This window comes from Eucyclogobius newberryi, unplaced genomic scaffold (assembly GCF_026437365.1).
Source record: "Eucyclogobius newberryi isolate DKJ021-1_F unplaced genomic scaffold, fEucNew1.0.hap1 SCAF_3, whole genome shotgun sequence".
NCBI classification, from domain to species: Eukaryota; Metazoa; Chordata; class Actinopteri; order Gobiiformes; family Gobiidae; genus Eucyclogobius; species Eucyclogobius newberryi.
The window spans coordinates 12561291-12588455 of record NW_027315945.1 but is presented as its reverse complement, the minus strand read 5'-3'; the positions used below and the strand labels follow the sequence as shown (position 1 = coordinate 12588455).

General features: G+C 40.8%; 2 protein-coding genes across 2 annotated transcripts in view; one reads left to right on the top strand and one right to left on the bottom strand.

The window, feature by feature from the left end:
* The window catches only part of ago3a (argonaute RISC catalytic component 3a), a 479754-nt gene that overhangs the window by 369000 nt on the left and 83589 nt on the right, over positions 1-27165 (top strand). The window lies entirely within an intron of this gene.
* LOC140374110 (uncharacterized protein C1orf232) lies at positions 4863-7642 on the bottom strand. Its single transcript, XM_072460906.1, has 4 exons — positions 7238-7642; positions 6155-6238; positions 5943-6049; positions 4863-5794 (listed from the first exon to the last, which is right to left on the bottom strand). Exons 1-4 carry the CDS (start codon positions 7316-7318, stop codon positions 5443-5445), a joined length of 624 nt encoding a protein of 207 aa, XP_072317007.1. The 5' UTR covers positions 7319-7642; the 3' UTR covers positions 4863-5442.

The window sequence follows — 27165 nt, the reverse complement described above, 5'->3', positions numbered from 1 at the left end:
TCTGTTTTGTCTTTTTTATGATGATGATTAAATAAATGAGACCAACAGTTACTGCATGTTTATTCCTTTAGTTCATTTCAGTGTTAAATAGATTGGTCGGTCCCTTGCCTCAGGCTGTAGATCTCAGTGGGTGCTGGGCAGTAGGTCCAGGGTGCGTGTCTGTGCCTGTGTGGATTTGAGCTGGTCTAAAGCAGAGATTACCCCAGCGCTGGGAAACACAGGGCTAAAAGGGCCACATTTTCTTTTCGGAGGGCTCACCAAATCCAGAACAGATCACACAGATGAGATCTCGTTTGCAGATAACAGAACAAAACGCCCTGTGAGAAAAGTGGGCCTTAACGGAGTTGAATCTGTTTTTAGTATTTATTTAATACATTTCAAAACCCAAGATACTCAACCTTTAGTTATACAACAAAAGTAGACCTGGTCTGTGCAGGTTTAGTCTCATTGTGTTACCAAACTACTGGCAGCAATTTATGCTTGTTGAGCTTTATTATTAGTTGAAGCATAAATTGCCTCGATTACAATGGGGTAAAACTAAAAAAACTAAAGAAACAAAAACTTGTTGGTCTCTGTAAGCAATAAAATAATTTTACAATATGTTAACTGATTTACTTTAAATGCCTTGTACAGTGTCATAACCTCGTTCCTCATTTGTATTTGTACATTCCCCAAACTGTATGTTTTACACATAAAGGCACGTATCTTTTCAAAGTCAATGTAGATTCCTCATTAAAACATGTACAAATGTGCAAACCAAACCTCTAAACTGAACCTGAATGTTTAAATTGTTCTTGAATGCTGTTTTAAATGTGTAAATGTTTTTAGGATGTGTGCAGCTACTTTTTCACGTTGCTCCAGGTCACCCGTGTGAAAGAGGTTTCAATCTCAATGAGGTTTACCTGGTTGAATAAAGGTTGATATGAAATTCATTCTTATTACCACAAGTACTGCCAAATAAAGTGTAACCATTTTTATTAAAACAATTTCTACCCACTAGCTGAATGAAATTGGGTGAAGAGTTTGGAGAGACACAACGCCTGCCCTAGTAGCATGCAAACAAACCTTTTGGCCCAACACAAAACCAAAATGAGATCTCAGTTAAATGTTTTTCTACCTCCAAGTCTGGCACTGTTCCTTTTCCGTATACCTTTAGGTTCAGAATATTTATATTTTGATGAACTCAACCGTGGTGTGGCTGTATTTGAATTGCGTCATAGCCCGCAGCAGCAGGTGAGGTGTACAGGCTTCTCCTCACTGTCTGTGCACCTCTCCCAGTTTTTTTCCAGCTCTCTTTCCAGATGAGACTAACCCCGCTGTGTGTGAGTCACCCTGTCTGACACGCCTACCGCAGCCCCTGTGTCATACCTGAGCACCTCCAGACATGTCTGACTGTCTCCCATGGGTGTCATAGCAGCGATGAGTGTGTGCGGGCTGACAAGTCAACAAGCATTTTACTGTTTACTTCTCCAAACACTCTTCCATCATTTCACTTGGAGTAAGGTGTGCCTTTATTCTCCTCTGTAACTTTCCAGACAAAACAGTGAAGGGGAAAAGACAACACCTGAGGGCTCACAGTGGTATATCTTCTGAATATAAGGAGGCTTGTAATGTCTGGCGTGTAGCGTACAAAGAGGCGTTATGGTGCTGTCTGACAGGACTTCTAGCAAAAATCATAACATACTTTATTTCTACATCTACACTTACAGTTATATTCACAAAAATGAATGTAACTGCTGTCTAAGGTCAGTACAAATAGCTTCCAAAAGGCAAATGATATACTTTTTATGTGCATGTTAATGTAATTGTCATGCAAATGCTTGATAATATCCAACTTTACATCACCTATTCTTTTTGCAATAAACTATTTCACCAGATCCCACAATTATGGAATTCTATAGCAATTGAAGCCTTTAAATTCTCCCTGTACATTTATGTATGACCCCCCCAAAAAGAAATAACAGATGATAAACAAAACAGATGTCTGATTTTGGTGTGTGTTTTCATGCACAAGAGAAAGCTGATCATCAAAAGCACAGGATTTTTAAAAAACTTTCTAAAATATCAAATTCAATCAATAAAATGTTCTCTTTTTTGCATACTAGCCTAGTCAAAAACCTGCACGGGCGTGAACCAGAGAGAAATCAGATTATTCAGTTTGATTTTTACAGAAATCATATAATGTCCAGATTGTTGGTGCCCATGTAAAGAAAAGTCAGTGGGAACCAATGTAAGAACTGTGTGTCGCACTGATAATAAACGTTTAACTGTTGAATTCTTGATAAGCTGTTGCTAGTGCCCTTACAGGTCACAAAAATATAAAAAAGTCCATCAGTCTTTCTTGGATAATGTGGTAACTGACATCACACTAACACACGCGCCAAACAGTTGCCATTTGAGGTTAATAACTTTACAACTTTACATTTTTATCATTGTACTTCTCTTTTCATGCACAATAACTCACTCCTGCTTGAGTCATACAGTATATTTGACTTCAGTAAAAGTTTTGGTTCCTCTTCCGTGCGTAAAACTATAAGTGACAAAAGCTTTGGTTGACATTACGACACAAACATCAGTTTCTTGCACTGCTCCTTAGAAAAGATAAAAATGTGTCCGCATTTTTGTAGTATAGCCTTTGATAAATACAACATTTTGTGTAATATTTAACGTCTGTGCAATCCCTCAGTTGTACAGCAAGAAAATGTAATTCTGTCAACTGGATAAAGGTTTTAGGAGTGAATGTTTTGCCCCTCAGATAATTAGTATCTTGAAGAAGCTACTTGGATGAGTATAGAAACGTACTCACTCTTAAAACGTTTGTCCAGTTGACAGAATTCAGTTTCCTTATATGTATGTAGTATTCAGTGTTTTGTCCGTCCAATTATCTTATGTTTCATCTCTGTGGGGTCAAATGGAGTCTATTTTGTGTATAAAAGTCTAATGTGTTAGATGACAGTTCTGACACAATGAGACAAGGTGGTCGTTTGTTTACACTATGTGCCGTTTGGAGCCAGCCCGAGGTGAGGTGTGAAGCACTTCCTGCTCCAGATGCTGTGTTTGGGCAGACAATGGGGCCAAATGGGGATGGGGACCCCTGCAGACCGGAACACCCGTTTGTGGATACTTTTATTAGCTTTATATGAGTTAGTATTCAAAGCCTTCATGCATTGTTTATCCCCGGATAATGTAGGTGAAAATGTAGATGATTTTTACCCCTAAAACAGCCACATCATTGACAGGTTTTGACAACTTTGTGTGGTTTTCAGTAATTACAAAGAATATAATCTCAAAATGTATTATTGCAGCTCATTTATAAAGTCTATGCCCCTTCTTGAACTTTGATCCTTGTGAGAAGTTTTTCCCCTGTGGAATAATCTCCATTTTATTTCCCTTTAAAGGGCATATTATGCAAAATAAAGTTGAATGAGCTTTAAACCTTGTCACAACAGTGTTTCGTCATCATTATCGTACTCAGGGTTGTATCTTCACCATGAGTATGAGTAATCCTGTTTCCTGCAACAGAGGCTGCAGTGCTCAGGAAATTAGTTTTCACCTACCTGTATCCCCGCCCACATCTCTGTTCTTAGTAGTGATTATTAAAAGCAACATTCAGAGTGACAGACTTAGAGTTCTGAAATGTCATATATTTTGTATTTACTGTTTTTTGCAATGAAATGTCACAATGAAGAGGCGGAGCTTGTCAGTTCTGCAGTTTTGAACAGGAAGTCACTGGACATTTTCGATTATCAAGCTGTTTTTTTTTACATAATTATGGTGTACAATTAACAAAATGTAAAATAATGATCTGTTGAAGTTATAGTTCAATACTAAGTACCTGAAAGAAAGCTTTGACCCTTTGAAATATGAAAGTAAATCTTGTCCAAAAAGTCTGCATTTGTCAACGTTGCGATATATTAACATACAACACCATGTTTTGCAAGTATAATAAAGTGAGTAAAATAGTGTACATTTGTTTAGTTAAAAGTATGCTATAAGGGGATCCTTTGTGGAATGTGTCGTATGAACGTATAAATTAGGATGCAAAATGTATATGTTTACTCTAATTAGACCCTTAAGAGGATCCAAGAAACAACAAACAGCAAGTTTACATCCTCATTGCTCATCATTTTTTAGATGACATTGTTTCGTTAAGTGACATTTGTGATGTTTTCTCATTCCCCACGTCACCTCCAGGCGCATATTGGTGTAGTTACTTATTGCAAATTAATTAACCCAATGTTATTTAGATAAAGATTACTTCCTGACCAGTTTGTGTTGTAATTGCTCTGTTCTATAATATAAGAAATAAAACATGTAGAGGCAACGTGTCAGATCCAGGAGGATGGTTGTGCTTATGAAAACAGGAAGTGTAGCAGGAAAGGACTAAACTGCCAGAAATGATATTATCAAAGAGAAGGCGTTTTTCTATTACAATAATATCTGTAGTTGGTTTAAAAGGGAAGTTCTAGAAAAATCAGCAGATGGAGTTTGACCTCTGCTGGTAGAAAGTACAATTACAAGCACTATACAATCTCATATTCTATATACAAACATATTCTATTGTATCCATGACATATTTATGATCATTGCCTTCAAATAATGTTGAATAAACAATACACATGAAAAGAGTTAGAATATAGCTACTTCCTGTTCCATCAACAGGAGATAAAGAGGTGCAATACATGCAGGTTATGGAACTTGCCCATTGAGATTAGTATATAAGTACAAAAATACATCAAATGTTCAGCAGTGTTCAAATATGGTAAAAGTCTAATAATTGTCTAATCAATGTGACACCAGTGAGAGCACTCCATCTGGTCCTGACAACTGTGAAGAGAAGTGACTACGAGTAAAATGTGTACTTTGTGACATGAGTGAAATAGTCTTTATTACAACGTAAAACAATTCAAAATAAACAGAGACATCCCACAAAACACAACAGGGATGTTTCAAACACACACTTTGCGTGTTTCAGTCACACTCAGATGTTAAAGAAGTTTCCCAGAGTGAAATTAAATAATAAATAAACCTATTGCCAGGCACCTGACTCACAACAAACATTCTTATGTTATACATTGGACATTTGTATGAAAATACAGTATGAGTGTGTGTGGCCCTGCCAAGGCGCTAAGAGCCCTCAGAGCAGAGATAACCTGACAATGATCCTTGTATCAGTGCTCTAATCTCTTAATCCTGTTTGGACTAGCCTGACCCCGCAGGTGCAGAGGCTACAGACAGGTGAGGCATGCCCTAATCCAGCTCTTTGGTTTGTCTTTATCACTAGTACTGTTTACTGGGTCGCATTCTCACTTTTTAAACTAAATACCATAAATGTGTTGAAACGTGTGGACTTCACTGTCCACTGAGCAGCACGAGCACACAGAACATGTAGTGTGCATGAACACAGGGTTCAGACAGACTCCTGTGCTTCAGACCTGGGCTCTAGTTGGTTTTGGTCGTGCTCTTGGTCTTCAGCTCGGCCAGTTTACTGGTGACAAAGTTCCACTTGAAGGAGGCGTCCTCGGTGGCCCCTCCTCCCAGAGACGCATATTTGGAGAAGCTGTTGGTCTTAGCTCCGCCCTCGTCGCCTTGGTTGTCCTCTGAGATGTGGCTGTCCTGGGACTCCTGCCCCCCTGCCTCCACCACCCCCTCCCCCTCTTGCTCTGATGGTGCTGCCTCATTCTCTGCTGCTGCTGCTTCAGCCTGCTTCTTGGCCCAGTTATTTGCAAAGCTGTCCCAGAATCCCGTGCGGCGTGAGGGTCGAGAGGGCTCCTCGGGCTTCACAGCCAGTGGACTGTGAACGACAAGAAACCACAGCTACTGACCATAAACTGATATAGCACGGACTTAGTGTGTAACTCTCTGACATGTTTTACATGCCGAGAATGTGTGGTCACACTTGATAATACTGAGGACTGAAATGCAGTGCTGCCGTGACTCACTGATCAGGGACTGGCGGGCTCTCGGTCTCCTCCAGGAGCTGGTGCTCATCCTCTTTGTTAAATAAAGTGGACAGTCTGTTCCAGCTCTTCGCCCCAGCTCCCTGCATCTACACCCACACAGAGGTCACAGGTCATGGACATCCCTGCCTTCAGTGTGTTATAAAGGTATAAACACTGCAGTAGCTGGTTTGTATGTGTTACTTTTGACATACCTTTTTGGCTAACTGTGTGACAGCATTGGGGCCCTCATCATCTTGGACTGGACTCAGATCGTTTTCCATCTCCACCTCTGAAACCTGCTTCACAAAACAAACATTTGGCACCATCTAGTATTTTTTTTCTTGGCACATCCACATGTGAGTGTTTGTGTGTTCATTAAATGGCAATGGCTTATCATAAGCACGGACACTTTAAGAAGGTTTCTGCACCAGTCCCAGATGACACAACCTCTCATTCATATGGGCTTGGGACAGACATACGCTGTGACACCCTGTGTTAACTAGACCATAAGACCTCTCCCACATTGGTGAGAAAGAACTAACTCCACATAAGTGTGCTGTCATATGCAGATACATTTCTGTAGTGTTCACAAGAACGGCCATGTCCCATGATATAGATCCTCTTGTTTTCTTGCAGAATCAGCACTCCTGCTCCCATTCATCGCCCCAAAATAACGACCTGTTACCATAAAACTTTTACTCTTGTACCCAGTGTTTCCCCAGTGCCTGATCTGTGGCACTGAAGCCAAGTCCACCTCCCTGTCAGTCATACAGAAGAATGCCAGCAAATCCTCAGGATCAGGTTTCAGGCCTGGGAGATCTGGGTCAGTGAAACACTGTCTGTGCAGGTGTCACTCAGACTATACTGAACAAACCAGGCATTTCATACAGCTAAACCAGGCATTTCATATACAGCTGTGTTATTAACAGGTGCTAGAGTGTGACGGGTCAAAGTACACAAGCTGTTCAGCTCTGAGCACAAAAACTATACAGTTATGTCCACTTTCAACTAACGCTTTAGATGAAACTGTTTTCCCTTGAAAATTACACATTAAGTGGTTATAATAATAGGACAGCAGTTCTGGTGTTCTGAAGAATGAGTCTCACAGCGTCAGTGTCCTATGTGAACCTGCAGACTCCAGTTTGATAGATGCACAGTGACAGATCACTTTGGCCTTCAACAGAGATTGCAAATTCACGTGATCATTGAGCTCCTCTATCCTCGGAATGAATAAGACATGATCCGAACACTAAACCAGCAAACATTGTAACTTTATTAAAGTATAAACTCCTTACCTCCTCTGCAGTGTCCTCCTCATACTCTGGGTTGATGGTCTTGAGCACTTTGTTCCTGTACGACTTCCACAGAGGGTTCATAGTTGCACAGATGACCTGTCAGTTTTCTGAAAAAACCCCGTAAACTTCCTTGATGCAGTCCTCGCGGCAGCTGGTCTCAGGTTTGCGCTGGTCCCATATGCTTCTCCTCTGCTGCTAAAGAGACCTTGAGAGTGCCACCAAAGACATGCTATTTAATACTGTTGTCTTTCTAAGATAACCGTCCTCTTCTCACGTCCACAGTGTGTGACCAGGTGAGACTGGGAGGCTGCTGTGATGCACCTGCCCCGCTCCAAACAGCCAGCGTCACGCTCCACAGTCCATGCCTTGGTTACCTGGAAACAGGTGTACTTTTACTCATGCATATTTCAGAGAGGCTCTTTCTTTTCCACAGCAAGGTCTATTGTCACAAGGAGATGGAACACTGGCTTCTGTAACCTCCAGGCAAACACAAATGTGCATATTCATCAGGCACAGGTTTTGAGCTTGTCACGGGAAACTATCAAATATCTATATATCTTCCATTTCCCCGGATGTAAATACAGTGTATGTCATTTGAATCATCCCTGTCGGTGCCAGCAGCTGAACACACATATGCATATTGTCATTGTTACCTGTCCACTTCCATTGGCTGCTCCCTCATGTCAGTCAAACAGAAAACCCAACAGGGGCCTTTGGAGACTGGTCGCCGCGGTAACCTGAGACAACTGGCAAGTGTTGCGGAGATAAAGAGGGATGTATAAAGCTTTGATGACTGATCGAGTTTCACCTGCGAACAAGAACAGAACAAATGACTGGAGACAAAGTGAGATTTCGACTGCTGAGATCCCGTTCGACTTCATAAAAGCCTAAATTTAAACTTTGTAGCTTTTTAAGTCTATGAAATTCTGATTCCAGTTTGTAGTCCATTGATATCAAAGTATTTAGCACACCCGCTGATGATGATCTGGATTTAACTCAGAAAGAAATCCGACACAACCTATAGCTCTTGTGTTTCCAGGTTTGATTACCATACACGGCGTAGCCACCATAAGCTCAACCATATCCAAGCAGTGGACGTGAATTATGAATGGGCTTTATGGGTGACATGTCCACACACAGGCACAAGTACGGAGGTATTTTGAGCAGCAGTGGGTTTGGTTGGAGGAGCTCATGTTTCACTCTGGAAAAGACACACCCAGGTATTTACGAGTGGCAACAAACAATGTGTTTATAAGTTCTTATTGTTGCCTGTGTAGTATGGGTCACCATGTGTTCTGGGTAGGAGGAAGTAGGGTTGGGCATTTAGTCAAATTTAAATGAAATGATATCCAGTCATTTTTTTACATCAATACTTCTTATTTTTTAAGTCTACAGTTGATCTTCTGCCAGTAAAAGCATGAGGTTTGGAGCAGAGTTTAGGAGTGTTGAGGAAGAAAGGGCCTTTTTTGTGTTAAATTGCACTAGAAGTTCCTACTTTGTAAATTTGGTTCACTGACAATTGCTATTCTTTCTTCTGAACAAAATTAGGGTAAAAGAAAAATCGTAACATTGCCAATTCTGGTCAAGAAGACATTTCTTTCCTGTGCAATTTCCTAAGAGTAATTCAGCTTTTATAAAAAATGTCTGAATATTTTAATTAGCCTTCATGCATTTTGTTTGGACTTTTTAGGTGACTTAAAACTTACCCAAACATATTTTTTGTGATATCAGCTTCAGCTTTGAAATGGGATTTGTCAAGACCCAACAAATGCTCAATCTACTCTGCAAACGTAGCTCACTTATACCGAACACAAATCCTGCATGTAACAGCTTATAATTAGAGTAAATGAGACGCCAGCGGACAAACGTACAGAGTTCCAGCTTCACAAAATACTCCAAAGAATTTATATATAGCTTCAGTTTGAATTAGGGGTAATTTTTTCCCAGACGTGAACTCCAGCTCAATAAGTTAAAGATATTTCTCTGCAGTGTCACAGTGAATGATCTCAAACACCTCAACAAATACACGTCCTAATTGATGTAATAAATCTATGCATGTATTTCCATATTACGGTAACTGAAGTAACTTTTAGCAGTAGCAGTATGTTCTGTAGTGAGTTGTTGTCGTGTTGCAACATCTATAGCTTTGGAAGACTATAACTATAAAGTATGGCCTATAGTACAGCATGGAGTACAGCAGCACATGGGCTAAAAGCATAAGTAAAGAGTTATCATTAGTTCTATATTTGCAGTTCACAGTGACAACACGGTTTGTAAGTGCTTTGTTGGTTATAGTTTACATGCATTCCAATACATTACATGTGAAGTTATGACCAAAATATAATTCTTTAGAATCAAATTCACACTGTAGGGTGCACAGAATGCTGCAGTACGCCTTCTGACAGGCACAAGGAAACGGGAGGCAAAGAAAGTTTATTTGTCAAGTACAATTCGTACACAGATCACCTCCTCCTAACCGGTCCTATGTCTTGGCTTGTGTCCAGAGGAGATTCAGAATTCAGTGTAGATCAGCTCATCTTGTGTTGTAATTGAGTTTTATTATTTATTGATCTTATGACATTGTATTTTTGACTCTTTTGGCTCTTGTTTGGAGACACTTGGCCAAAAACAAAAAACAAAAACAGACAAAAGGTAACATGTATTTTGTGAATGAAATTCACATTGTAGCTGATGCAGTTGTAAGGAGTAATTTTAACCACCAGAGGGCGACACACTGCTGTACAGCCATGACAGTATCCTTACAGCACCGCCACCTTGACTATATCAAGTCAGGGCTAAACTTAGACTAAAAGGACTCAAACTCAAAGGAGGAAACAAACATGAGTAGATTTGTCTCTAAACAAATATTCAGACTGCAGAAGGCTCTGTGTGCCCAGAGGGTGTCAGTCCACAGTTTGAGAAACACTGGGTTAGCAGGTCCCCCAAAGACTAATGGAAAGCAATGTTGAATCACAATTAGGATAAGAGCGCATATGCTACACTTTAATAGTTATCATTTACCTAATAACTATTATTTCACTTATATAAATAAATGGAGGCCAAAAATGTTAAAAAAAAAATATTTATGTAGAGAAAATGTTGTAGTTAATCAATTAATTTTGTAGAGTTAATAGTATAATTGATGACCATTTGGTAATATAATTTAATAATACCACTATTTATGGTGTTTGTCTTTCCAGATAAAGATACCAGTACTATGTTCAAAAGTCACTTTGGGGCGATTTATCACTGCAATCCCATTCATAATGTTTTACCTTTGTATATTCCCTATAGATTTCAATTGCATGCACACTTTGTGAAAGATTTTTGTTCCTCTGTTTTCACAAATTCACTGGATGCCCTTCTGTCTTTTTAATCAAGACTTAAAACAACATTGTCATTGTCATTTTTTTCTCGGTATACTTAGTTTAAATCTACAATTATTTTCATGTTTTACTCAAGTTCAGATTCAGGCTGTCATAGTTCACCTTGGGTCACACACATTACTATAATAACTAGTAATAAGAGCCAGCTCTAAAGTCTTTCTTGACCACTAAGAGGAGACAGTAGATTCATTACACGTTGGTGGACATAATGTACAGAACACAGTGTTCAAGTGACTATACTGTGTTTACACTTGTGTCAAGTTACTGTTTCCATGTTCAAAGTCACCTACTGAGAGACCGGACCTTCACATTTGGACAATGAAGAATTATGTATGATAGTAATTGTCTGTTTTGTTAAAATAACTAGTTAAGTATCATAGTGAAGTTGTTGGTAAGTAAAGTGATGAGACACTGAACCGACCAAAGAAATAGACAAAATAGATCATTGGTTCTGATCACCAGAGCAGCATATTTTCCTTGAAAGGAGAGTAATAATTCTATTAAGAGTTTCTGCGAGGGGACTAATAACAAGAACAAGTTGAGGTTGCAGTTTTAACAGTGGCCTGAAGCCTTTTCCACTGTAATGTCAATAACACTGTTGAGCAGGAAGTCAAACACTAAACTTCTGGATAGACTTGAATTCTACTGCAACAAACGCCATAGAATTAAAAATAATACCTATTTATTTTTATTTATGATTATTTAGACGTAGGCTATAGCAAATAAGCAATCGGCTTGACGTCCATCACGTCGCCCTATTATTAGGTCTGGGATTAAAACTTTTTTTTTTTAGTTTAAAGTTTACTCTTTAAGCAAAAAAACAAAAAAATAAATAACATTTTATTTTTTTGTTAAACTATATGTTTGCATACAGAAACAATTAAAGAAGACATGTTATGTTTTTCTTGGGTACTTTGTATTTAACTATTTCTTAGACCATAATTTTACATTTAGTTTGTTGTAAAATGTTAATCTAAAACGGTTTAGAAATAGAAACAGCTCCATTGACTTTCTGTTCAAAACTGCAGAACTGATAGTGACACCAGCAGCAGATTGTCAGAGTCTTCATTTTTCATATAATCACAAGTAATTACAGGGATGTGGGCAGGGATAGGAGGTAGGTGAAAACAGTAAAAATGCCACTTTGAGAAAACCAAGGATGAAGAACCTCTGTTGTCTCAAGGTTAAGAACTCATTGACGCAGAATGAGTCCCTTTTTAAAAGAACAAAAAAACAACTATAACTCTGAATTGAAGTTTGTCCTCAGATCACTCGCTCAGGACAAATGTACTGATACAGCTGTCTTTAGATTCTTGGAATGTAATCCAGTTGTCCTTGGCTGCACTCAACATAATATCTACTCTGCACATGTTCTCATGTTTGTATGAATACAAATACATTTAACATTACAACATGTTACAACTTACAATATCGCCTTATCATTCAGGCTGATGCTCCTGACCAACGTGACCTCTCTTTGTGAACATGATTGACTCTATACGTGGTCACAAGCTGAACAGAGGAACATCCGGTTTCAGATCTTGCCTACATTTGAATTCTAAATATAAAGAAAACCTGGAAAAGTCTAGGTGGAATGCCTATTAAAGGTCTATGAATTTGGGATATTTTAGGCTTATTTTTTATTTGTAATCCTGGTTATTCCTAGAATGGTTGATGGTTGACTGGAAATATGTTGAGTGTAGCTTTCTCTTATGTTTTACAGGTAATTGAGAGTTTATTTTTATATTCCATTAAAAAGATAAGCAGGGTTGGGCCTGGTTAGTACGGTACTTATTTCTCCACTGTGGACAAATAAAGGGTGTCTCATCTTATAACTTCATTGTGTCCTTTGGCAAGACACTTTACCCAGCTTGCCTACATTTGTACTGTAAAAAGGGTCTCATATATCAAATTTACAACTGCATTATATTGTAAATGTAACATCTCAAAGATGTTATTGATGTACAACTAAACTACAGCTGTGCAAGTTGCATGTTTTTCAACTTTTTTGTGTTCTGTTCTTGCTCTTGCCCATGTCCCTTCATGGCCACCATACTGCAGCTATAACTCTCCAACTTCTAGGAATCAGCTTCTATATAAACCATTTGGCTTGAAACAGAGCAGCTGTCCATAAATACACCCCAGCAAAAGGACATTTAGGCTGAAGTTCACATCTCATCCCTCTTTATGACCACTGTCCTGTCCGTGGTGTCCAGTGCTTTTTCATTCTGAGACACGATATCCCACCTCCTGCTGAGTCTTGGATGAGATGTTGAAATGTCATCGGAACTTGGCTCGGAGTCACGGGTCAGTCAGTAAAAGCCGGACGCAATGTTATATCATGAAAATAGAAATAAATCGGCTCTGGAGACCTTTTAGATAGACTTATTATTTTAAAAGCCACACAATTATTCCCTGTGAAGATGTGGATCTGTTGTGTTCTTATACAATATGTATGTATATGTTTTATATTGTGTGTTATATTTACTGAAACCATGTCTTGTACTTATGTGAACATGTTTTGGTCTTCTTCTGTCTAGGGCCACACAGACGTTCTGACAAATACAGTATGTTGTAGACTCACCCATGTATCAAGCCATGTCTTTTATTTGGACTGTTTTGGAGTCCTCCATATAAGCACTACGTAATGTCCAGTGTATTTCATGTGTGTCAAATGTGTGAGACATGAAGAAGACCTCAAAAGGTTGAAAGACGTTGGCATCCCACTTTCTCATAAAGGACTTAAAGACCTGTAGTAAACAGACCGATGAGTGCTATGATAATAAAACAAGTGTGTGCGCTCAATAAGCTGTAGTGTCTCTAACTCCATCCTTCCCTCTCTTTTCGCAGCTCTGCCACTGTCATCTCAGCCACTAATGTATTGCGGCCTGAGTGTGCAAAATGTGAGCAGGTTGTGCAGTACCCAGCCTCAACGATGGCAGGAACGGAGGAGCAATGTGGGAAACCGCTCAAATAGTGACTAGTTTGCGTGTTTGATGGTGCGTGCGCACACAGATGCACGGGCAGGGTCTGTCGCCCCCTTGGCGCATATGTCTGCACCATGGGGTCTGTACCTGCATGAAAAAAGGAGCTCCTTACTGAATACAGTGATAAACTCGTATGGATGGAAACATTTAAATACTCTGTCTTTTGAATGGCTCTTTTGAAGAACGATTTGAAACCCAACAGTATCCATTATAGAGTCATGGGACAACAACTGACTTACTCTATCCAAGACAGTTGTTTCTCTCATGGTGCATTATAAAGAGTGAGGGGGGAGCACAAAGGGGGCGGAGCTTGACGTGTCTGTGTCATGCATGGATCTATTATATTCTGGTGTCATGGCGCAATATCAGAGCGGCAGAGCAGGACGGGACTAAGAGTTCAAACAAAACATGTTCAATTAGAAATGTACACAATGAAATAGTTCATTCTTCTCAAAATCTTTTTTGAATAGTGTAATAAATGGGAATGCACACGTTTTTACAACAAGATGTCTTCTTTTTAGATGGTTGCATGGAAAATTGTAATTCCTCAAAAAATTAAAAAAATAAAACATCAATTATATACTCCAGTCTTTGTTTTTGCGAACTGTTCATTCAAATGTTAAAATGCAAGAATTCAACTGTCAAAATACAATGACTCATGTAAGCGCAGAGTATAATATACAGGAGGGAGGTGGGTCCATGCTCGGCCCCATTCACGTGTAGCTGAAGAAGCATTGATAAAGTGTAAAGTGCAGTGACACAATAAGCAGGCCAGTGGGTCAGCAGCTGCAGCTTACTCAACACACTAACTTGAGCTATGTCATGTCTATAGGAGCTGAAAGGTCTCCTGCTGTTTTATCTGTACAGGGCTAATGACTTCTGACATGTCCTGCTGTCGTGTGCATAGTACTGAAGATGTATGAATGCCAATTTATGCCTATTGGTCTGACCTCACTTAAGATACATACAAAAAACTGAAACTTTACTAATACCAAAACTTCAGTCTAGTGTTTTTGAGTTGATTTAGAAGGCCACAAAATAATTTATTACATTGATTAAATAAGTTACGAGAGTTAAGAGATACCGTATAATTTCCATTTGTATCAAATCTTCACACGTCAAGGAGATTTCTGTAACCAGTGCTATTTGTTGGCCAAATTAGGCATTTGTTGCAGTAGAGCAGATTTAAAGTCCTTTATGACCAATACTAAATGCTGTCCAACAACGCCACCCCAATTTAACCTGGGGAAATCAATCTAAGGAACACATGTAAGGTTCAGTGAAGAGGCAGAGACAGCTTCATCTATTTACAAAATAAAACGCACACACACACACACAAACACACACACACACACACACACAAACACACACACACTTTCTCTGTCGTCCCTCAGCCATTTTTGTACTTCGCGGTCCGTTGCGTGGAGCTACACTGAAGGAACTCGCTGCTAGCTTCGCTAAACACACCCTGGCATATCATCCATGCCAGGGAAACTTGCAGGGTGCTGATATCCTGGGAACGAGCCAGAACGAGCCTGCAGGTGTGCAGTAGCACGCAGGGACTGATTGACATGTGGGAGAACTACTCAGCTGTCCACGCCACGAGGAAATGGGACTCAGATTGGTCGCCAAAAATCCTCTATTCAACCTTTAATGTGACAAAACACACCGGCACAGAGTTGTCATAAACCGGTCCGGAGCCCGGAAAGGTACAGAGGCAAAACGGTACAGAGGCAAAACGGTACAGAGGCAAGACGGTACAGAGGCAAAACGATACAGAGGCAAGTTGGTGAAACACGGACAGGGCAGCGTGGAGGCACAAGGCGTAGGCCTGTAGTTTTAGTGTGGGCAAAGCGGCAGCTTACTCAGGAGCACAACTTGGAGCTCCGATGAGGGAGAACTAAGGGGGAGCCTAAACATTAGTAGTGAGCAACCTGGATCCGCATGCAACATGGATCCACTGTTGACCCAGTGACTGTCCGTGCTGCCCATGGATCTTTTATATTATTGGTGCTGCCGTGAGGCGCCGGGGAGAACACGGAAGTGAAACGCCGGTGGGCGGGCACAAAGAGAGAGGCCAAAGGCAGAGTAACAAACAAACAATCACTTTTATGAATTGCGACCGGCATGAATGGCCAATGAGAATCCTGACTCTCACATGACAAGGACGGCCCAAAATACTATATCGTCACACATTCTTTTGAGGTTTCTTATACAAATGAGTTCCAAACCTGTGTGTACAAGGCGTGGTTCAATGACAAATACTTCTCAGCTGACACATACTCCAACCATGTCTACCATAAGTCAACAAGCGCATGCAATGCAAGCTAAGTTCATGTTAGGCTAAAGCTGTTATTTTCTGTATTGTGTCAACATATATCTTTACAAGCGCACTCACATAAGGCCAGCTCACATGATGCATAAAGACGCTTTAACTTCCTCTGTACCTCTGGTGTGTAACTCCCAATAAACACCTCCTGACAGCTCACCCTCCAAAACTGGCCCACATATTTCCATCATCACTCTGTAATCAGTCAACACTTTTAAAGAATTTCCAAAGTTGTTATAATCGTTTTGACATTTAGTTGACACAATAAAGGTGGCAACAGTAGTCATCTCAGACCCGACATCTCTTGACCTCCCAGACCCATGCTTTGTAGGCTGAATAGAGACACATGGCAACCGCAATAAATTCATATTGTTGTGGCAAAGCATGTGGTAAATGGAATTTGTGCAGGCAATTTGTACAGATTTTGCACAGTAATAAATTCAGTTCGGTTCAAAGATGTCACATAGCCATTTCCCAACAATAAAAACGAGATGAGGGTTACGTTGAAATGCCTCTCGGTTTTGGAACTCAATGGACTCGTTTTTGTTACTAAGCCAGCAATATTATTTATTATAGAGCAATGTAATTTACAATGAACAAAACATAAAATAATGATCTATGTATGCTATAGTTTATTACCAGTATGTTTTCCAATTATTACTTCATTTGGTGGGATAGTACCTATATCAGTCAAGCGTCAGTCTCAGTGAAAAATAAATACATCCCAAAAAGTAGAGCTGTCTACAAACAGTGGGACATTCCAGCAGAGCACCACAGACTCTAGAGGTCCCAGACGCAATGGACTCTTCTCAGGACGGGAAATGAACTGCGGAGAATTTGACCAGCAAATAACACAACTATGTATTCATGCACAGCTAAGGAAACAAACCACATAATTGAAGAGGTTTTAGAAACAAATATGGTCAGATGTTTATAACTTGTTTTCATATGATTCAAATGTGTTGTGGGTGCTGAGATCCTGATTGCCAATGGTGTTACTCGTGCAATTGTAGATGAGCAATAACCCCACGTACTCCGATGTAAAAGTCGTTCTGAGCATTTATTCCACAATGAGAACAAAAATTACAGGAGAAATCCAAAGCTGGCTATTCTCAAAAAACAAAACGCTACGATAAGAAAACCATATGGCTCCTCCATCTCTGTGTCCTTGGTTTGCGTGTGTACCTGGCCACGCCCCCTGAGCGCTGTCCCTCTTAAAGCGACGGGAACCCAACCGCACCAGGGCAGGCAAATTACCACTAATAAAGGTTACGAATATAACAAATGTAATCGAATAATCCAAACAACCAAAAATATTCATTAGTAAAACGTAAATTTACACATCTATAACGAAATATCAAGTTTTCCAAATTAACATAAATATATAACTAAACTTGGCTCCCACATACCGGCCCCTAATTGTGACCCTATAACACAATTATCAAACATAAACATGTGGAGTCAAAGTATTCAAATATTCTGCATGTCAGAACTTAAAGTCTTAAAGTGACTGTCTCAGTCTGCTTCTTGTAATTGGCCTGTCCAATGTTCTCTTGTCCAGCGCTTCCAGAATTTTTCTTCAATCTTGAAAACATCCATTTCCTTTTCAACCTCGTCCTGAGCTTTAGTAGCGTTCGGCTCTTTCCTTTTTTCGACACAGTTTCAGCAGAATGCTCTTGAATTTTAGCATCCATGCTACTGCTTTCTTGAGGCAAAACCACACAGAGGTACTGAAGGAAATCCTGTACTGCATCTCTATGTTCTTCAATTGCCTTGGCACAGAAAATGGTATTTTTTACCTTTGGATCTTCTGTTGCTAGGTTTCCAAGGTGTTGCATGTTCCCGGGCTTACGGAGGAAATCCGGCCCCTGTAACAGCTGATCATTTAATGTGGTGCCCTGGTATGACGCTCCACGGTCAAACACCACTCTCAGTTTGTGCTTCTGGGGATGATAAACCTTGTGATGCGGCAGGTGCCAAACTTTACCATCATTGCAACTAAGGTCCTTGTCGGGAACTTTCACAGCATATCCTTTTTTGATTATGTTACATGTGAAAGCTGAGTATTCTGCATGGAATGAAGGATTCTTCACAAGCTTCTGCTTTAAGTTTAAAGCGCGCTGCTCTGCTACTTTGTGGTTACGAGGCATTTGAACGTGTTGGTTCCGCATTGGCAGGGCGATACTGTAATGTCCATCCACTATTTTAGTCAACTGATTAGTTATATCAAGAAACTGCAAGTCTTCTCTTGACATTTCCTGCTTTTCATCCTTTCCATCCTTTCCACACTCCGGGAAGTCGCCCTTGAACTGCTGACTCCAGAGCTCGTCGACTCTGCTGACTGATATGCGATTGGCTGAAACCTGTATCAGTCCACTTGTTGAACTTTGAGGAGCTTGTCCTCTAATAGGTTCACTGATAGTCCAGCCGAGCCTTGTCTTTACAGCATATGGACCACCCTTTTCACTTGCAATAACCTGCCAAGGTTCTATAGCTTTAGGTGCATTGGTTCCAATAAGAAGACCAATCTTTGCATCAATCTTGGGGAGAGAAACTTGCTGAAGGTACGACCACTTGTTCACGTACTCTTGTGAAGGAATGTTGTTGACAGATGCCGGAATGTCACTGTGACTGTACATATCTGGCAGTTCAAAAAAGTCATTGTCGTCCAAACTGCTCACTTCCAAGCCAGACACAATACGGCTATTGACGACCCTTTCTGTTCCCATAGTTTTCAGCAAAATGTTTGTGTTTCTTCCAGTGAGGTTAAGCTCCTGCATTAACTCTTCAGTACAAAAGCTGGCAGTACTTCCAGGGTCGAGGATAGCGTGAGTTTGTGTCACCTTTTGTCCTCTTTTCGATTTGATTTTGACTGGAACTATTGCCAACATGTGCTCCATGTCCTCTGCACCAAACGCTGATGAATCCATTCCCACGAATCCACTCACGATTGACTCTGATGGTCTGTCTTCATTTCCACTTGATTCTACTTCAGAATCTGCATCTTTGGTTCTTGTCTTTATGTGTAGCACAGTAGGATGCAACTGTGAGCAAACCTGGCAACTTGCTTTCTCCTTGCATGAGTTACTCATGTGTCCCTGTTTCAGGCAACCAAAGCACAGACCTTTAGTTCGTAAAAAGTCAATCTTTTCTTTATGAAGGCATTTCTTTAGCTTTCTGCACTGTTCCATAGCATGCTCAGCATCATGGCAGAAGAGACAGGGTTTAGAAAATGCGCAAACCGTTGCTCTTGGATTAGTGTCTTGGTAATAGTTGGTGATAGTTGCTGCCGTAGTGAAGCCTTTCCTGCTGCTACTCCTTTGCAACCTCTCGTCCACTTGACCTTTACCATGACCCCTTGCTGCGCCATCTTTAATGTCTCCAAACAGTGGGTGCAAAACTTCTTTGGCTTGCTTGTTGACGAATTTCACAATGTCATTGAATCTGGCTCTGCGTTGGTCCCACTCTTCTATTACACACGCATGTGTTCTCCACCTTTCTCTCAGTTTGTATGGAAGCTTGGCAATGATAGCACGCATATTGGCTGTGTTATCCAACTCCTCCATAAACTCCACGTCATGCATTGCGTTGCGACATCCTGTGAGATAGAGGCCAAAAGCTTGGAGAGATTCTCCATCGTCGGACTTGATGGTGGGCCAGTCCAGAGCTTTGTTGATGTATGCCAGTGAAATCCTGTAGGCATTTCCAAAGTGCTCTTCCAAGAGTCTTTTTGCTTCGTTATACCCGCGTGTGGGTTCCATGTGTAAACAACTCCTAATCAACTCCCTTGGTTGTCCACTTGTATACTGCTCCATGTAGTACAGTCTGTCCTTGTTACTTTCAGTCTTATCCTCCACACCATGTTCAAATGCTCTGATGAACAGCCGATAATCCAAAGGGTCCCCTCTAAACACAGGAATGTTCTGAGGCGGTAGGGTAGCTAACCGTTGCTGCTTTATTAGCATTTCAATAACATCTTGTAATCCATTTGCTGACTGTGATGTCATAGTGTCTGCAAAACTTGTTCTTTGTACACTTTGTGTGCCAGCGTGCTGCGCCTGCCTTTGTTGTGCTGGCGGTTGACTCTGTGACTGCATGGGAGCTGGTAAGTTGTGAACTCTGTTAGACTCAGCGTAAGCGTTCATTCCATTACGAATAGATACTTTGGAGTCACGGTCTTCGTAATCGCTTAGGATTTTGATCTTTGCCTCATTTTCTGCAAGAGCCGTTTGGATTTCAAACTCCTGTTTTTCTCTTTCAAACTCCTGTTTTTCTCTTTCAAGCTCCTGGTTTTCTCTTTCAAGCTCCTGGTTTTCTCTTTTAAGTTTAGACTCCTTTTCCTCCAATATTTGTTTCTGTTTCAAAGAAGATGCTTTAATCCGCAGTGCAGCTCGTTCTAGCTCCACCTTTAGGCGAGCGGATGAAGCTGATGCACGAGATGAGCGTCCTGATGCATTTGAACAATTAGAGCCTGATGCATTTGAGATGCTGTCCGATGGTTGCACCTCCTCTCTGTATTCCAAAACTTCTGATTTCTGCAAAACAGCCTTTTTAATCCAACCGTGAGCTGTTTCTGCAAAGATCTTGAAAGAATTGGCCTTGGGTTCGAACCAGGACTCTTGATCTCTGTTCATATCGTCCTCCGATATTTGTTGAAGTTGTCCTTTAACATTGATGTTCAGGTCACAAAACTCTCCAAACAGTCTATTAAAATCTTCCATCAACTGTTTGGTTTTCTCCAAGCAAGAATCCTCTTCACTTTCCATTAATTGGCGCACCTGGTTCATTGTGCCTGTTAGCTTAGCTAACTTAGCTCTCCTGAGGCTAATAGCACGATGCAGCCTTTCCTCCTGTGCTTTAGGTGTAACCTTTACAGTCCTGACACCCACCACAGAGTCTGTGTCTTCTTCTCTGTTTAACTCCATTGTATTGTTAGCAGAGTAGCAACAGAAAAGTCTTTTATTCCTTGAGTTAGCTTGAGCAGTAGCCCACTTAGCACAATGACAACGCGCTTTTTGTATTAACGAGTTCCACTTTACTCACGTTCATCACAACTTGAATTATTAGGCCCGAGCCCCAGCAGGGCGGAGGGCCTATTGCTCCCGCAACGCTGCCGAAGGCAGCGTTGCAACTGTCTTACCAAACATGCGGGCGCAGCCCGCATGTTTGGTGCCCCGTCGCCCCTGGCAAGTACAGTGAACTAGCCCATGCCGAAGGCATGGATCATGCATACTTACTCCTGCTATGACAGAAATAGTCAACAATTAGTGAATGGGCGTAGCCCATTCACTAATTGTTGACAACAGCAGCGCGAAGCGCTGCATTCCTCCAAAAACCCTCCTGGCATCGTCCCGTACGCGAGAATCCATGCCGCAGGCATGGGCCATGCTTGTATCTGCTCAAATCAATGGAAGTCTATGGGGAGTGGGCGGGGCATCTCGACGGAATAGGGACTGACGAGCGCGTAAGCGCTCGTAATGATGATTCCACCCCATGGCGGCATCGGGAAGGCTTAGAGCTTTCAAACGATGTATAATTTGTTGTTATAGTGAAAACGGCTATATTGTTTTTGCTAAAAATATTATTATTATTATTATTATTATTATTTTTCTTGTTCTTCTTCAGCGCTTTGATCTCTAATTTGACCCCCTGAACATGCTCAAAAACTCACCAAACTTTGCCCAAAATTCAGAATCGGCGAAAAATTTTATTTTTTCTGGGCCATTTTTTTTTCCGTTAAAAAATGGCGCGACAGCGCCACCGACAAAAGTCAAAATACATTGCGCCTATGGGAGACGCCCCGAGGTCAACTTTGGCGTAAAGCTACGAAATTCGGGACACGCATTCCTCTCGTGAGGATAAACAAAAAAAATCATTGTGGCCACGCCCCCAAACTTACCCTATGGCCGCCATCTTCCTTTGAAAATGAAAACAAGCTGAGTTAGCCATTTTGTTTACGTCAAACTTTGACGAACTCCTCCTAGGGCGTTTTGCCCACCGACTTCAAAATCGGCGTACGTCCTCTGGACAAGTGGGGCATCTAAAGTTATTCAATTTTTTGAGATACCTTTTACGGTCTGTGTGCGGCGCAGCCGCAAAGTTGGACAACTTATTTTGGAATATTGCAGGTCTAAAAATTGCTCCCATTTGATCAAAACCAGTCCGATTAGGACCAAATTTGAATCAGTTGTTAAACTTTCTAGTTTGGACCAGTTTAGGCTGACAAAATTGAAATGGCAGTGATAGCGCCCCCTACAGAGTGACCTTTAAATTAACATTGAAGGTCAAAAATTAGTTTTACCAAAATTGTCTAAACTTTACCCAAAATTCTATTTTGCCGTCCCGATCACAAAAGCCAATCACAAAAATGCCTAAATTTTTACGCCGTAGTCGTAGCGATGACAGAAACCTCCCATGTTATCCCTATGGGAAAACCACAAAATCTCTCAAATTACCACATTTTTATGTTTTACACTTTAACAAAGTCCTCCAAGTGCGTTTTGCCCACCAACCTCAAAATCGGTGTACGTCCTCTAGACAAGTGGTGTATCTAAAGTTATCCAAATTTTAAGGATAACTTTTACGGTCTTTGTGCGACGGAGCCGCAAACGTTTCCCAGAATTCTGACTATTTGGCCTTCAGAGTGGCCTATAAACAATAGAGTTTTTCCAAATGACATGATATTTTGAACAAAATTCTAATTTGCCATCCTGATCATAAAAGTATGAGAGCCAAAGTCATATTTTGTACGGCGTAACCGTAGCGATGACAGAAACATCCCATGTTATCCTTATGGGAAAATCGTAGAATCGCTCAAATCACCACATTTTTACGCTTCACACTTTAACAAACTCCTCCTAGGGCGATTGTCCGATCAAGTTCATATTTGGAGAATATCATCTACACAAGCGGGGCATCAAAACTTACCCATATTTTGATTCTAAGTGCTACGGTCTCTGTGTGGCGGACCCGCAAATATATGTCAGAAATGGGAAAACAGCGAAATCTCTAAAATCACCACATTTTTACGCTTCACACTTTAACGAACTCCTCCTAGGCCGATTGCCCGATCAAGCTCATATTTGGGGAAAATCATCTACACAAACGGGGCATCAAAAGTTATCCATATTTTGATTTTAAGTGGTACGGTCTCTGTGCCGTGGAGCTGCAAATATACTGTCACAAATGGGAAAAACGCCAAATCCTTGAAATGTTCACATTTATGCTTCACACTTTAACAAACTCCTCCGTGGGCAATAGCTCGATCAAGCTTTACTTTGGGAAAAATCATCTACACAAGCGGCATCAAAAGTTATCCATATTTTTATTCCAAGTGCTACGGTCTCTGTGCGGCGGCGCAGCAAATTTGACTGACACTTGTGTTCATTTGCACTGGATTGGCCATGTCCAATGTGTCGCCGTCTGTCAAGTTATTTTTTTATTCAACACACAATAAGGGCGCCATCTTTATCAAGTCAAAAGCGCAGAGTCGGAAGGCCGGCGGCCCGCGAGGGCCGTTGGATGCCGCTTGCGGCTTTAATTTTTCTTGTTCTTCTTCAGCGCTTTGATCTCTAATTTGACCCCCTGAACATGCTCAAAAACTCACCAAACTTTGCCCAAAATTCAGAATCGGCGAAAAATTTTGTTTTTTCTGGGCCATTTTTTTTTTCGTCAAAAAATGGCGCGACAGCGCCACCGACAAAAGTCAAAATACATTGCGCCTATGGGAGACGCCCCGAGGTCAACTTTGTCGTAAAGCTACGAAATTCGGGACACGCATTCCTCTCGTGAGGACAAAAAAAAAAAATCATTGTGACCACGCCCCCAGACTTACCCTATGGCCGCCATCTTCCTTTGAAAATGAAAACACGCTGTGTTAGCCATTTTGTTCACGTCAAACTTTGACGAACTCCTCCTAGGGCGTTTTGCCCACCAACCTCAAAATCGGCGGACGTCCTCTGGATAAGTGGGGCATCTAAAGTTATCCAATTTTTGGAGATACCTCTTACGGTCTGTGTGCGGCGCAGCCGCAAAGTTGGACAACTTATTTTGGAATATTGCAGGTCTAAAAATTGCTCCCATTTGATCAAAACCAGTCCGATTATGACCAAATTTGAATCACTTGTTCTACTTTCTAGTTTGGACCAGTTTATGATGACAAAATTTAAATGGGCGCGATAGCGCCCCCTACAGAGTGACCTTTAAATTAACATTGAAGGTCAAAAATTTGTTTTACCAAAATGTTCTAAACTTTACCCAAAATTCTATTTTGGCGTCCCGATCAAAAAAACCAATCAGACAAATGCCTTATTTTTTACGGCGTAGTCGTAGCGATGACATAAACTTCCCATGTTATCCCTATGGGAGTACCGCTAAATCTCTCGAATATCAACATTTTTCTGTTTCACACTTTAACGAACTCCTCCTAGTGCGTTTTGCCCACCAACCTCAAAATCGGTGTACGTCTTCTAGACAAGTGGGGCATCTAAAGTTATCCAAATTTTAAGGATAGCTTTTACGGTCTCTGTGCGACGGAGCCGCAAACGTTTCCCAGAATTCTGACTATTTGGCCTTCAGAGTGGCCTATAAGCCATAGAGTTTTTCCAAATGACATGATATTTTGAACAAAATTCTAATTTGCCATCCTGATCATGAAAGTATGAGAGCCAAAGTCATATTTTGTACGGCGTAACCGTAGCGATGACAGAAACATCCCATGTTATCCTTATGGGAAAATCGTAGAATCGCTCAAATCACCACATTTTTACGCTTCACACTTTAACGAACTCCTCCTAGGGCGATTGTCCGATCAAGTTCATATTTGGAGAATATCATCTACACAAGCGGGGCATCAAAACTTACCCATATTTTGATTCTAAGTGCTACGGTCTCTGTGTGGCGGACCCGCAAATATATGTCAGAAATGGGAAAACAGCGAAATCTCTAAAATGACCACATTTTTACGCTTCACACTTTAACGAACTCCTCCCAGGGCGATTGCCCGATCAAGCTCATATTTGGGGAAAATCATCTACACAAACGGGGCATCAAAAGTTATCCATATTTTGATTTTAAGTGGTACGGTCTCTGTGCCGTGGAGCTGCAAATATTCTGTCACAAATGGGAAAAACGCCAAATCCTTGAAATGTTCACATTTACGCTTCACACTTTAACAAACTCCTCCTAGTGCGTTTGGCCCACCGATCTCAAAATCGGTGTACCTCCTCTATACAAGTGGGGCATCAAAAGTTATTCAAATTTTATGGATAACATTTACGGTCTCTGTGCAGCTGAGCCGCAAACTTTTCGCAGAATTTGGACTATTTGGCCTTCAGAGTGGCCTATAAACAAGAGTTTTTCCAAATGACATGACATTTTGCACACAATTCTCATTTGCCATTCCCAAAATAAAAGTATGGGAGCCAAAGTCATATTTGGTAAAGCGTAGCCGTAGCGATGACAGAAACATCCCATGTTATCCCTATGGGGAAACCGCAAAATCTCTAAAATGACCACATTTTTACACTTCACACTTTAACAAACTCCTCCTAGGGCGATTATCCGATCAAGTTCATATTTGGGGAGAATCATCTACACAAGCGGGGCATCAAAAGTTATCCATATTTTTATTCCAAGTGTCACGGTCTCTGTGCGCTGGAGCTGCACATTTGACCGATATTTGTCTTCATTTGCACTGGTTAAGCACAGCATTGTACATGTCCAATGTGTCACTGTCTTAGTTCTTAGACAATTGCGTTAGCGCCAACTCTGTAAAATGCAGAGAGCAGAGTCGGAAGGCCGGCGGCCCGCGAGGGCCGTTGGATGCCGCTTGCGGCTTTAATTTCCTTTGTTCTTCCAAATGTGTCCACAAACGTCCAAGGTCCACAATGAGCTGGGTTTTCTTACAAATGTGGGTGCTGAGATCCTGATTGCCAATGGTGTTACTCGTGCAATTGTAGATGAGCAATAACCCCACGTACTCCGATGTAAAAGTCGTTCTGAGCATTTATTCCACAATGAGAACAAACATTACAGGAGAAATCCAAAGCTGGCTATTCTCAAAAAACAAAACGCTACGATAAGAAAACCATATGGCTCCTCCATCTCTGTGTCCTTGGTTTGCGTGTGTACCTGGCCACGCCCCCTGAGCGCTGTCCCTCTTAAAGCGACGGGAACCCAACCGCACCAGGGCAGGCAAATTACCACTAATAAAGGTTACGAATATAACAAATGTAATCGAATAATCCAAACAACCAAAAATATTCATTAGTAAAACGTAAATTTACACATCTATAACGAAATATCAAGTTTTCCAAATTAACATAAATATATAACTAAACTTGGCTCCCACATGTGTCATTATGCATCCTTCTATGTAGCAACAAAATATGACACCACTTTTAGAACTATGTACTTAGGCCTTAAAACTCCTGCCATGATAACTGTCAATAGATACTATGGAGTTTACTGTATGCTTGGTGGCAGGAAGAAAGCCATCACAGAAAAGTGATGACACGGACTGCACTGACAAGGCCTGGACTAATATTATATTTGAAATTCGGAGATGGACCAAATGGAACGTTTACTTTGGGTTATATGTGCCATAATTTTTCTTCGGATGTCTTTGGTTTTAATTCTATTTCTTATCTCCTGTGCTCTCTCTCAGATTCAGAGTCTGTTTTTGTGTTTGTTGTTAAATGTCAAATTCTTAAAATGAAAAAATGATATATATATTCTAAAAACATACCTGGAGTTGCATTCAGCTTCATTCACGCTTGTTTTGATGAATCCTAGTTAAAAGTGGGCAATAGTTTTAAATTCTGAACATTTGTGCTCGTCAAATCATTACAATTGCGTGGCAACATTAGCAAGTCAGAGGCAAGCTAGCATGTTTATCTCACTATGTAATTCCCTCTGCAGCCAGTAGATGGAATCCAAAGTTATTTCCTGGAGTGGGAAAAGCCAGAAGTCAAAGTGGAGGTACTAAAGATCATGTTTAAAGGCTAATAACAATACAAATAATGGATGATATTTTTCCTTTAAACATGTATATCTCCATTGAGACAAGTGAGCGACCCCACCCGGTCAAGTTACAGGTCAGATCTATGGAGAGGCGAGCATTACACATTGTAATAATGCATGGTTTTCATGTTATTTGTTTTTTATACATATGTAATTTAATAAATGCAAACCATATACCTTTAACATCAGAACATCCCTCTTTCA